Source organism: Zeus faber, assembly GCF_960531495.2.
Source record: "Zeus faber genome assembly, chromosome: 18".
Lineage (NCBI taxonomy): Eukaryota > Metazoa > Chordata > Actinopteri > Zeiformes > Zeidae > Zeus > Zeus faber.
The window spans coordinates 30,191,794-30,204,293 of NC_137210.1; the positions used below are offsets into that span (position 1 = coordinate 30,191,794).

The following is a 12,500-nucleotide window of genomic DNA, read 5'->3' on the forward strand; positions in this document are numbered from 1 at the left end:
TGCTCTCTGTACGAGGAATGAAACGCTCCTTTCTTCCTGGATCAGAGTGGAGGTGTGATCTTGTCGCTCCAGAGCCTCCATGAGGTGCGGGCGGGGCCGGGCGGGGCCGGGCGGGGCCGGGCGGGGCCGGGCGGGGCCGGGCGGGGCCTTCAGGATTGAACCCTTTACTGCTGGTTTGGAGACGCAGCAGACAACAGATAGAACACAAACACCAGACGTAGGATTCAAACAGGAGTTGAACTGATGGTGGAAACAGCTTAACAGCAACTGTGGCAGGTTGCCCACAGGAAGCGACACAACCTCCTGTTTCTAGTCTCTCGCTTCCTGTGTCCAGGTTGTTACTTCCTGTTTCTAGTCCCTCACTTCCTGTGTCTAGGTTCTTATTTTCTGTTTCTAGTTTCTTACTTCCTGTTTTTAGGTTCTTCCTTCCTGTTTATAGTTGCTTTTGCCCTGTTTCTTGGTTCTTACTTCCTGTTTCTAGTCTCTTTCCTCCTGTTTCTAGGTTACTTCCTTTTTCTAGTTACTTATTTCCTGTTTCTAGGTTCCTACTTCCTGTTTCTAGGTTCTTACTTCCTTTTTCTAGTTACTTATTTCATGTTTCTAGGTTCTTACTTCCTGTTTCTAGTTGCTTATTTCTGCTTTCTTGGTTCTTACCTCCTGTTTCTAGTCTCTTACTTCCTGTTTCTAGGTTCTTACTTCCTGTTTCTAGTTGCTTATTTCTGCTTTCTAGTTCCTTATTACCTGTTTCTTGGTCCTTACTTCCTGTTTCTCTTCTCTTACCTCCTGTTTCTAGTTGCTTATTTCCTGTTTTTTTGGTCTCACTTCCTGTTTCTAGTCTCCTACTTCCTGTTTCTAGGTTCTTACGTCCTGTTTCTAGTGTCTTACTTCCTGTTTCAAGGTTCTTACTTGCTGTTTCTAGCTGCTTATTTCCAGGTTTCTAATCTCTTACTTCCTGTTTCTAGTCTCTTACATGAGCGCGGATGGAGCCAACACCTTGGATATAAAGACTGTCTGATCATGTTGTGACTTTCTGTTTTAAAAAGTACATGTTTGAAGTGAAGCCTCCAGAAGGTTGTGTTCGCTGTCAACACTTCTTTACGGTGGAAGCAACATTTTAATACAAATAAAGAACCGATCCTTTTCATGTCCTGTGCTTCAGACTCAACATCGTAATATCAGCTCCAGATTCCAGCGCTGTTTCCATAGCGATGCCTGCACAATGCGATTTGCTGCAGGCAGATGGTTAGATATCTGAATAATTCATATTGATAGAGGGTGTGTGTGTGTGTGTGTGTGTGTGTGTAAGGCTTTTGAGTTTATGATCAAAATGAATGATTATGAAAAGCTTTGACCTAAATATAAAAATTTGAGTTGTGAAATATTCATTTTATTAAGTGTGGTTGTGATGTCATACTGTGCATTACTAATGCACACGCCTGACAAGAGACGTGTAGATGGCACAGTTGAACAAAACGGCAACGACGGTGACTCAGTCGCAAAGACCTGAGGCCCCGCCCCTCATTGTGGAAGCCCCACCCCTCATTGTGGAAGCCACGCCCCTCCCACTGAAGCCCCCCCCCCCTCCTGGCACCTCGCTGTTTATCAAAGTTTATTCATAGCAAACTACGCACTGCAGGTCCCCAGGCCCCAGCGACACACCCAGTGGCAGGGAGACCAGCTCCACGGGTGTTCAGACAGACAGACAGACAGACAGACAGACAGACAGACTCTGCTAGTGACCGTGTGTCCTGCCCGCAGTGAGGATGTGTGTCAGCGTGGTTTCACCGTCATCCTGGACATGCGCGGCTCCCGCTGGGACCTGATCAAACCGCTGCTGAAGACGCTGCAGGAATCCTTCAGCGCTGACATCTGCGTCGCACTGATCATCAAACCTGAGAACTTCTGGCAGAAACACAAGACCAACTTCGGGAGCGCCAAGTTCACCTTCGAGGTGTCTGCTGCCTGCCAGCCTGCCTGCCTGCCTGTCTGTCTGTTTGTTTGTCTGTCTGTCTGTCAGTGTCTCTGCCTGCCTGCCTACCTGTCTGTCTGTTTGTTTGTCTGTCTGTCTGTCTCTGTATGCCTGCCTGCCTGCCTGCCTGCCTCCCTGTCTGTCCGTCTGTCTGTGTGTCTGTGTCTGCCTTTAAAACTCCAGGTTCAGAAAGTAAAAGTCCAGTTTCCATCTTTTCTTCCCTCCAGCTCTGATCTCTGACTGATGTGAATCACAGGTCGACTCCAAATCCTGAAGTGGAATTTCACTTTCTGAACCCAGGTTTACATGTATTTTAACTCCTGCAGTGGCCTTTGTGTACTGTGGACTGCAGAATGTGTGCTATTTACTGTAGACTGTGTACTGTGTTTTGCAGACTGTGTACTTTATACTGTAGGCAGTGTACCATGTACTGCAGATTGTACTGCAGACTGTGTACTATGTTCTGCAGACCGTGTACTATGTACTGCAGACTGTGCACTAGACAGTGCAGACTGTGTACTATGCAGTGCAGACCGTGTACTATGTACTGCAGACTGTGCACTACGCAGTGCAGACCGTGTACTATGCAGTGCAGGCTGTGTACTCAGGGCCGTGTGCTTCCAGACCAGCATGGTGTCGGTGGAGGGGCTCTCCAAGCTGGTGGACCCCTCTCAGTTGACCGACGACCTGGAGGGTTCACTGGACTACGACCACGACGAGTGGATCCACCTGAGAGTCGCTCTGGAGGAGTTCATGTGCAGCGCTGGTCACCTGCTGGGAAAACTGGAGGAGCTGCAGGTGGATGGAGGGATGGGTGGAGGAGGGATGGAGGGATGGGTGGCGGGAGGAGAACATGTAGTACCAGGGTGGAGCAGATGGGTAGATAGATACAGCACTTCAAGGACAGAGATCTCTGTTGACACTGTGATGTGCTGAGGTGTAGGTGGCGGGTGTAGCCATCTTGACTGTGTTGTTGACGTTGCCGCCTCTACCAGGAGCTTCTGTCCAAGATGGAGTTCCCCGTGGACGTGGAGGGATGTCGCTGTCTGATCGAGGAGCACACGCAACTGAAGAAGAAGGTCCGACCGCAAAGCAGACGCCGCGCTAACGATGCAGCGCTCAGTCCACATGGATGACGGCTCCACCCTCTCCTCTGCTCCACCAGGTGCTCAAGGCTCCGGTGGAGGACCTGGACAGGGAAGGGCAGAGGCTGCTGCAGTGCATCCGCTCCAGCGACGGCTTCTCGGGGAGGAGCTGCGTCTCCGGCTCGGCCGACTTCCAGAGCCTGGTTCCCAAGGTAACCGCCGTCCGGGCGCCACGGTCACGGTCGTCGCTTCTCGATGCGACGGGTCTCGCTTGGAAAGAGGTGGTGCTGAAGGTGTGGGTGCTCCCCAGGTGTCCAGCCTCCTGGACAAGCTCCACTCCACCCGGCAGCACCTCCACCAGATGTGGCACGCCAGGAAGCTGAAGCTGGACCAGTGCTTCCAGCTCCGCCTCTACGAGCAGGACGCCGACAAGGTCGGTCCCCCTTCCTCCCGTCGCTCAGATCTTCCTCTTCCTCCTCCACCTGCAGGCGGGTGGTGTCGCTGTGAACACCTGGTGCTTGAACTTCAGAGCAGCGTTAAAGTTTCACCTATAAACTCGTTTTCACTTCGCTCGTTTCCGTTTTATTCTCCCGACATCGTTCTAGTCCTTCAAAAGAAAGAGTTTTCCTTTTGCCACATCACACCATGCGGCCATTTTGGAAACTCTCCTCGAGCGCCTTGAGATGTTGTTCTAATTAAACCTGCTGCTTTGAGCGTGAGGGTTTTCATCTTATTATGGGATGGGGGCGACGCTGAGATGACGCTGTGCTGTGTGACTCAGGCATGCCTCTGTGTTTAAACTCCCAGAATGCCCTGCTGCTTTGTTTACACCACGCAAAATCTGCAGAGCTGCTGCACACACAACAACAACAACAACAACAACAACAACATCCTCCACAATCCACACATCACCATGGTGATGGAGACGACACCGTCAGCAGTGATGGTGGAGCCAACATGACCACCAAGGACACTGGCACTGTTTCTTGTTTGGATCACTGACTAGAAAGAACTTAACAGATTCCATGAACGTAGACAGACAGACAGGCAGACGGACGGATAGGTGAGAGGTAGACAGACAGATGGACAGACATGCAAACAGACAGACAGGTGAGAGGTAAACAGACAGGCAGACAGGCAAGCAGACAGGAGAGAGGTAGACAGGCAGACAGGCAAGCAGACAGGTAGGTAGACAGACAGACAGATTGTGGAATACACTGTAATGATTTTACAAAAGCACTTTCCTCAGATTGTTGTCAAGAGTAACGGCTCTGGGAGCAGCGCTGCTTCCACTTCCACCAGCGTTTTCTTCACTTCATGCAGCGGCGGACCCTGCCACTAAGCATGGAAACACACACTGAGCTGCTGCTTGTTTGGAAGATGAATATAGTATCAAATCATCTGTGTCTGTGTGTGTGTGTGTGTGTGTGTGTGTGTGTGTGTGTGTGTGTGTGTGTGTGTGTGTGCGCGTCTGTGTCTGTGTGTGTGTGTGTGTGTGTGTGTGTGTGTGTGTGTGTGTGTGTGTGTGTGTGTGTGTGTGTGTGTGTGTGTGTGTGTGTGTGTGTGAGTGCAGATGTTTGAGTGGATCAGCCACAACAAGGAGGTCTTCCTGCAGAATCACACTGAGATCGGCGTCGGCTTCCAACACGCTGTTGAACTGCAGACACAGCACAACCACTTCGCCATGAACTCCATGGTAATCACACACACACACACACACACACACACACACACACACACACACACACACACACACACACACACACACACAGACACACACACACACACACAGACACACACACAAACGTACACACAAACACACACACACACACATGTACACACACACACACACACACACACACGTACACACACACACACACGTACACACACACGTACACACACACACACACGTACACACACACACGTACACACACACACACATACACACACACACACACGTACACACACACGTACACACACACACACACGTACACACACATACTCGCACTGTCTACTTAGCATGAGCGCTGTGACTGTTGTACCACGCTAATACATTGATTGTATTGATACCATTCTTTCCAGAATGCCTATGTCAACATCAACAGGATCCTGTCAGTGGCGGGCCGCCTCTCGGAGGCGGGGCACTACGCCTCCACCCAGATCCGACAGATCTCCACCCAACTGGACCAGCAGTGGAAGAGCTTTGCCGCCGCCTTGGACGAGCGCTCCACCATCCTGGCCATGTCGTCTGTGTTCCACCAGAAGGCCAAGCAGGTGCGGTACTAAAGTGTACTGTGAGTACAGTACTACACAGTACTACCACAGTACTACACAGCACCTACGGTGGCCTTGTAAGCTCAACGCACTTCAACTGAAGAAAACACATGCAAATAGAAAAAACATATTAAAAGAAAACACAACCGCAGTAAGAGAAAACATGTACGCGTTGAACTGAAACACAAGCACTGTCCAGAGCTAGGAGAGACCCAAACGCACGACACGGGGAGACGGGAGGCAGGCAAAGGATGTTTATTAGCCCAGACGGTGGAGCTGGCCGGGGGGACCCGGTCAGGTAGGGATGGAGCCGGACAGGGCAGGGATGATGATGACCAGGAGGAGGGGTCCAGGATTCGGGTGGAGAGACGGGGAACCGGGCTGGATGGAGAAGGACGGACAGCCTTGGTCGACGAGCGGAGACAAGCAGGTAAACCGGGATGGCTGGAGTTGGACAGAAGGACTGGGTCGACGAGAGGAGACAAGCAGGTAAGGGGAAGACGAGACAAAGAGACATAAACAAGGAACTTGAAACAAGCACTAGGAGCTAGGAACTTGGGACTTGGAAGGGAGCCAGTAGCTGTACAACTCGGGTAAGTTAGTTGACGGTCTGGCAAGGAATGACTGGGAAACTGAGACTAAATACTGTGAGAGTGATGCAGGTAATTGATCCCAGGTGTGTGCAATTGGGCTCAAGTAGGGAGCTGCAGATGGGGCAAGAGCGGCCTCTAGTGGCGCTGGGAGTCCATGGGCCTAACAAGCGCATGAACAGAAAACTAAACCACAATAACAGAAAACACAAGGACATGGTAGACACGGTGCTCTCACCTGGGGCAAGAGGTCTATGGTAGTTGCGGCTCCAAGTTGTTACGTGTATAAATTCTTATATATAATAAAAAATTGCGTAATTTTTCTGTTATGTGTTTGTGTTTTCTGTTCATGCGGTTGTGTTTTCTGTTAATGTGGTTTTGTTTTCTGTTAATGTGGTTTCGTTTTCTGTTAATGCATTTGTGTTTTCTGTTAATGTGGTTTTGTTTTCTGTTAATGCGGTTGTGTTTTCTGTTAATGTGGTTTTGTTTTCTGTTAATGCGTTTGTGTTTTCTGTCAATGTGGTTGTGTTTACAGTCGATGCGTTTGTGTTTTCTGTTAATGCGGTTGTGTTCTCTGTCAATGCGGTTTTGTTTTCTGTTTATGCGGTTGTGTTTTCTGTTAATGCGGTTGTGTTTTCTGTTAATGTAGTTTTGTTTTCTGTGAATGCGTTTGTGTTTTCTGTGAATGCGGTTTTGTTTTCTGTTAATGCGGTTGTGTTTTCTGTTTCTGCTACTACACCTCCTGGTGTATAAGTCCTGCAGGGAGGGGAGGGTAGTTGCAGTGGTACGTTCAGCTGAACGCACCACCCTCTGCAGGGCCCTCCTGTCCTGAGCAGTACAGTACAAAGCAGGCAGTGATGGTGCCTGTCAGGATGCTCTCCACCGCTCCACAGTAGAAGGACTTGAGGATCCTCACCCAGACCCCGAATTTCCTCAGCTGCCTGAGGTGGTAAAGACGCTGCCTCGCCTTCCTCACCAGAGTGTGTGTTTGTAAAGTCCATGTTAAGTCCTCTGTGATGTGGACTCCCAGGTACTTGAAGCTGCTCACCCTGTCGACCGAAGTCCCATTAATCACCAACGTGCGTCCTCGGTTGTAATAATCACCCAAAGTCCACAATCAGCTCCTTAGTTTTGCTGACGTTCAGGTGTAGGCTGTTGTCCTGGCACCAGAGTGACAGGTCAGTCACCTCCTGGCGGTAGGCCTTCTCATCGTCGTCGGTGACCCCACCCTAACCACCTGGGCCTGGGCTGTGAGGAAGTCCAGGATCCAGGCACACAGCGGAGTATTCAGTCCGAGCTCCTTCAGCTTGACAGCCATCTGCTGGCACCATGGTGTCGAAAGCTGAACTATAATCAATGAACAGCAATCTCACATAGGCCCCTTCTGGCCATCCAGGTGCGTGAGCGTGGTGTGCAGTACCTGGGAGACCGCGTCATCCATGGATCATTTCGTCCGGTACACGAACTGCAGCGTTTCCAAGGTGCGGGGGAGGGAGGTGCAGATGTAATCCTTAATCAGCCTCTGGAAACACTTCATGACCACCGAGGTGAGGGCCACCGGACGGTAGATCCGGCGATCTTTGAGACAGGAACAAAGGTGGACCTCTTGAAGCAGGATGGGACCACTGATTCAGCTAGGGAGGCGTTTAATATTGTAGTGAGCACCGGGGCTAGCTGGTTAGCACAGGTCTTCGGTACTCGCCCAGATATGCCATCTGGGCCTGCAGCTTTCCTGGTGTTCACCCTGATGTCATGCTCAGACACTGAGAGTGCACGCTCATCGCCAGCGGTGTAACTCCAATTAGCTGGTGAGCTAGCGGTGCTGTGGCCAGACTTGAACCGTCAAGTTCTTGAACCGAACTTGATTGGAACATGTCCCAGTCGACGTCAGTCAGAGCGGCCTGAAGCGCAGCCTTTGATTGGTCCGTCCACTGCTTCACTTCCCTCGTCACCACCAGTTCTCGCGCGATCAGAGGCCTGTAAACGAGAACCAGTGAGATCGTGGCGTGATCTGGTTTCCCGAAAGCAGGGAGCGAGACAGTCTTTTATCTGTCATTACACTACATTACATTACATTGATCAGACGCTTTTATCCAAAGCCACTTACAATTATTGAAACAGTGACGGACGCAGCCATCAGGAGCAATGAGGGGTTAAGTGTCTTGCTCAAGGACACTACAGCATGCTAGCAGGAGGAGCCTGGGATCAAACCAGCAACCTTTACATTACTAGACCACCAGCTCTACCTCCTGAGATACCATCCCCGGCCATCCGTCCTTGTACTTGTAAGGTGTGTAGCAATGGTCCAAAGTTCTATCTCCCCTGGTGGCACACGTGATGTGTTGGTGAAAATTAGGCAGAACTTTTTTAAGGTTCAACCTGTTCAAGTCCCCAGTCACCACCACAGCCGTGTCGGGATGTTTGTTTTGAAATCCGCACAACACATCGTACAGGACCGACAGTGCTGTGTTGGTGTCCGCTTGCGTGGAATATAAACGGCTGTGATGATGACCGTGTTGTGATGATGACCGTGTTGTGATGATGACCGTGCTGAATTCCCAGGGGAGGTAGAATGGGTGTAAGTTGTGTGTTTTGTCTATTCACGTGTTTCCTTAAGTTGCAGTGTGTTGAGCTCTCAAGGCCACCATACAATACTACTGCCAGTAATACACAGTAGTACCGCTGTACTACACAGTACTCCACAGTACTATACAGTATTCCTGATACTCGCTGCTCTCTCTCCAGTTCCTGTCGGGGGTGGAGTCCTGGTGTGCCGTGTGCAGTGACGGTGGTCTTCCCTCGGAGATGCAGGACCTGGAGCTGGCCGTCCACCGGCACCAGAGCCTGTATGAGCAGGTGACCCAGGCCTACGCCGAGGTCAGTCTGCTGCCATGCTCATGGACGCAAGATGTCAGAACAGAATTCAATGCTCGGTTTTCTTCATTTCCTGCAACACAGTCAACTTGATGTGAAATGTCCAAACAACCTTTTGTGATAAAATCTTCGGGTTTGGTGGAGGGTTATAAGTTATAAAAACAGCCTGCAGCCTGCAGCCTGTTAGCCTGTTAGCCTGTTAGCATGTTAGCCTGCAGCCTGTTAGCCTGTTAGCCTGTTAGCATGTTAGCAGATATTTTTGAAAACAACGGGCTGCAGGTTGGAGACATTATAGCTACAGATAGAGCTACTCTAAGTTTGAACACAGGGTGGTGGATAGCGCTGGCGAGCTAACACTACACCACGCAGACAGTGTGTGTGTGTGCGTGTGTGTATGTGTGTATGTGTACGTGTGTTTGTGTGTGTATGTGTGTGTGTGTACGTGTACATGTGTTTGTGTGTGTGTGTGTGTACGTGTGTTTGTGTGTGTATGTGTGTGTGTATGTGTGTATGTGTACGTGTGTTTGTGTGTGTATGAGTGTGTGTGTACGTGTACATGTGTTTGTGTGTGTGTGTGTGTACGTGTGTTTGTGTGTGTATGTGTGTGTGTGTACGTGTACATGTGTTTGTGTGTGTATGTGTGTATGTGTACGTGTGTTTGTGTGTGTATGTGTGTGTGTGTACGTGTACATGTGTTTGTGTGTGTATGTGTGTATGTGTACGTGTGTTTGTGTGTGTATGAGTGTGTGTGTACATGTACATGTGTTTGTGTGTGTGTGTGTGTGTGTGTATGTGTGTACGTGTGTATATGTGTACGTGTGTTTGTGTGGGTGTGTGTGTGTGTGTGTACGTGTACGTGTGTTTGTGTGTGTGTTTGTGTGTGTACGTGGGTGTGTATGTGTATGTGTGTACGTGTGTATATGTGTACGTGTGTTTGTGTGGGTGTGTGTGTGTGTGTGTGTGTACGTGTACGTGTGTTTGTGTGTGTGTTTGTGTGTACGTGTGTTTGTGTGTGTGTGTGTGTGTGTGTGTGTACGTGTACGTGTGTTTGTGTGTGTGTTTCTGTGTGTACGTGTGTGTATGTGTGTACGTGTGTAAATGTGTACGTTCAAGATTCAAGATTTTTATTTGTCACATACATATACATACTTCCATACATATATGCAGTGAAATGTGTGAAATGTGTTTGTGTGGGTGTGTGTGTATGTGTGTGTGTGTACGTGTACGTGTGTTTGTGTGTGTGTTTGTGTGTACGTGTGTACGTGTATGTGTGTGTGTGTACGCGTGTTTGTGTGTGTGTGTACGTGTGTGTGTGTGTGTGTGTGTGTGTGTGTGTGTACGTGTGTGTGTGTACGTGTGTTTGTGTGTGTACATGTGTGTATCTGTGTACGTGTTTTTGTGTGTGTGTGTGTGTGTTTGTACGTTTATGTGTGTGTGTATGCATGTTTGTGTGTGTGTGTGTGTACGTGTGTTTGTGTGTGTACGTGTGTGTATGTGTGTGTGTGTGTGTGTGTGTGTGTGTACATGTGTTTGTGTGTGTACGTGTGTGTGTGTGTACATGTGTGTTTGTGTGTGTGTGTACGTGTGTGTGTGTGTGTGTATGTGTGTGTGTGTGTACGTTTGTGTGTACGTGTGTGTGTGTGTGTCTGTGTGTACGTTTGTGTGTACGTGTGTGTGTGTACGTTTGTGTGTACTTGTGTGTGTGTGTGTGTGTGTGTGTGCGTGCGTTTGTGTGTACGTGTGTGTGTGTGTGTGTGTGTGTGTGTGTGTGTGTCATTTTAGAAGTAGCAGCAGAAGTGAAATGTTATCTTAGAAATATATTTTTAGTTTTTGTCAGTGATGAAAAGAGTCTTCCTGTCTGTCTGTCTGTCTGCCCACCTGTCTGTCTGTCTGTCTGCCTGCCTGCCTGCCTGCCTGCCTGCCTGCCTGTCTGCCTGCCTTCCTGCCTGTCTCCCTGCCCGCCTGTCGTCTGTCTCTCTCATCCCTCTCTCCCTGTATCTCCAGGTCAGTCAGGATGGTAAAGCCCTATTGGACGTCCTCCAGCGGCCGCTGAGTCCCGGCAACTCTGATTCGCTGACGGCATCTGCCAATTACTCCAAAGCAGTGAGTCTCAAGCTGAGCATGACCCCTGTAGGTGTTTAGATGTAGTTCAGTGTGTTTAGGTGATGTTTGGTGTAATGACCTTGGTTCTCCTGCAGGTTCACTGCATCCTGGATGTGGTCCATGAGGTTCTCCACCACCAGAGGAGGGTGGAGAACATCTGGCAGCATCGCAAAGTTCGACTGCACCAGAGGCTGCAGTTGTGTGTGTTCCAGCAGGACGTCCAGCAGGTACCTCCAGGACTCAATGCACTGAGCACTTATGGATGTTTGGGTGGAGGTGTAGCTGACGGTGTTGCCCTGCAGGTTATGGACTGGATCCAGCACCACGGTGAGGCCTTCCTCAGTAAACACACTGGTGTTGGGAAGTCACTGCACAGAGCACGGGCCCTGAAGAAGAGACACGACGACTTTGAGGACGTGGCTCAGGTTCGAACACACACACACACACACACACACACACACACACACACACACACACACACACACACACACACACACACACACACACACACACACACACACACAGTGCTCTACGTACCTAGATCCAGGTGCTCTACGTACCTGGATACAGGTGCTCTACGTACCTAGATCCAGGTGCTCTACGTACCTGGATACAGGTGCTCTACGTACCTGGATACAGGTGCTCTACGTACCTGGATACAGGTGCTCTACGTACCTGGATACAGGTGCTCTACGTACCTGGATCCAGGTGCTCTACGTACCTGGATACGGAGCCAAAGGAGCAGATCCACCCGGAGGCCCTCGCCCCTCGCCCCTCTGAGAGAGCGCGGGTGTAGCGCCTCGGTGCGGCCGCTCTGTCCTCCGCCCTCTCCCGGCAGCCCGGCTGTGAGTTGTGAACGACAGGAGGCGCCCGCTCGCCTCCCTCCACCCTCCACGGCAGGGGAGAGCGTCAGAGAGAGCAACGTGTTCGTCAGCATCATCACACCTGGTGGAGGGCAGTGCCAGTAGCTACACCTGCACAAACAGGCCTGCACCGTCAGGCCGCTCTCCGCCAGTTGGGCCACGACGCGCTCATGCTTCACTTAAAAACACCACCGCGGTGAAGGGCCCATTCTAGCGGCGAAAGACAGGTTCTAGGCCCAAACTCCCGGCCCCAGCCTCCGGGGCCGACTGGACCCACGCTGTGTGCTGCAGGGACGGAGCCGGTGTAAACAATACATTCAAAGTAAACATTATATTCAAAGTAAACAATACATTCAAAGTAAACAATACATTCAAAGTAAACAATACATTCAAAGTAAACATTATATTCAAAGTAAACAATACATTCAAAGTAAACAATACATTCAAAGTAAACAATACATTCAAAGTAAACATTATATTCAAAGTAAACAATACATTCAAAGTAAACAATACATTCAAAGTAAACATTATATTCAAAGTAAACAATACATTCAAAGTAAACAATACATTCAAAGTAAACAATACATTCAAAGTAAACATTATATCCAAAGTAAACAATACATTCAAAGTAAACAATACATTCAAAGTAAACATTATATTCAAAGTAAACAATACATTCAAAGTAAACAATACATTCAAAGTAAACAATACATTCAAAGTAAACATTATATCCAAAGTAAAC

The 12,500-nt window shown here is 49.4% G+C and overlaps 1 protein-coding gene across 1 annotated transcript in view; it reads left to right on the forward strand.

The window, feature by feature from the left end:
• kalrna (kalirin RhoGEF kinase a) overlaps window positions 1-12,500 on the forward strand; it is a 119,192-nt gene that overhangs the window by 8,057 nt on the left and 98,635 nt on the right. The window contains exons 4-14 of the mRNA XM_080018985.1: window positions 1,759-1,951; window positions 2,594-2,767; window positions 2,965-3,048; window positions 3,135-3,266; window positions 3,365-3,487; window positions 4,628-4,750; window positions 5,137-5,328; window positions 8,664-8,795; window positions 10,797-10,895; window positions 10,991-11,122; window positions 11,198-11,320. Of these exons, the coding sequence (XP_079875111.1) occupies window positions 1,759-1,951; window positions 2,594-2,767; window positions 2,965-3,048; window positions 3,135-3,266; window positions 3,365-3,487; window positions 4,628-4,750; window positions 5,137-5,328; window positions 8,664-8,795; window positions 10,797-10,895; window positions 10,991-11,122; window positions 11,198-11,320 (1,507 nt within the window). The remainder of the gene's footprint in view (window positions 1-1,758; window positions 1,952-2,593; window positions 2,768-2,964; window positions 3,049-3,134; window positions 3,267-3,364; window positions 3,488-4,627; window positions 4,751-5,136; window positions 5,329-8,663; window positions 8,796-10,796; window positions 10,896-10,990; window positions 11,123-11,197; window positions 11,321-12,500) is intronic.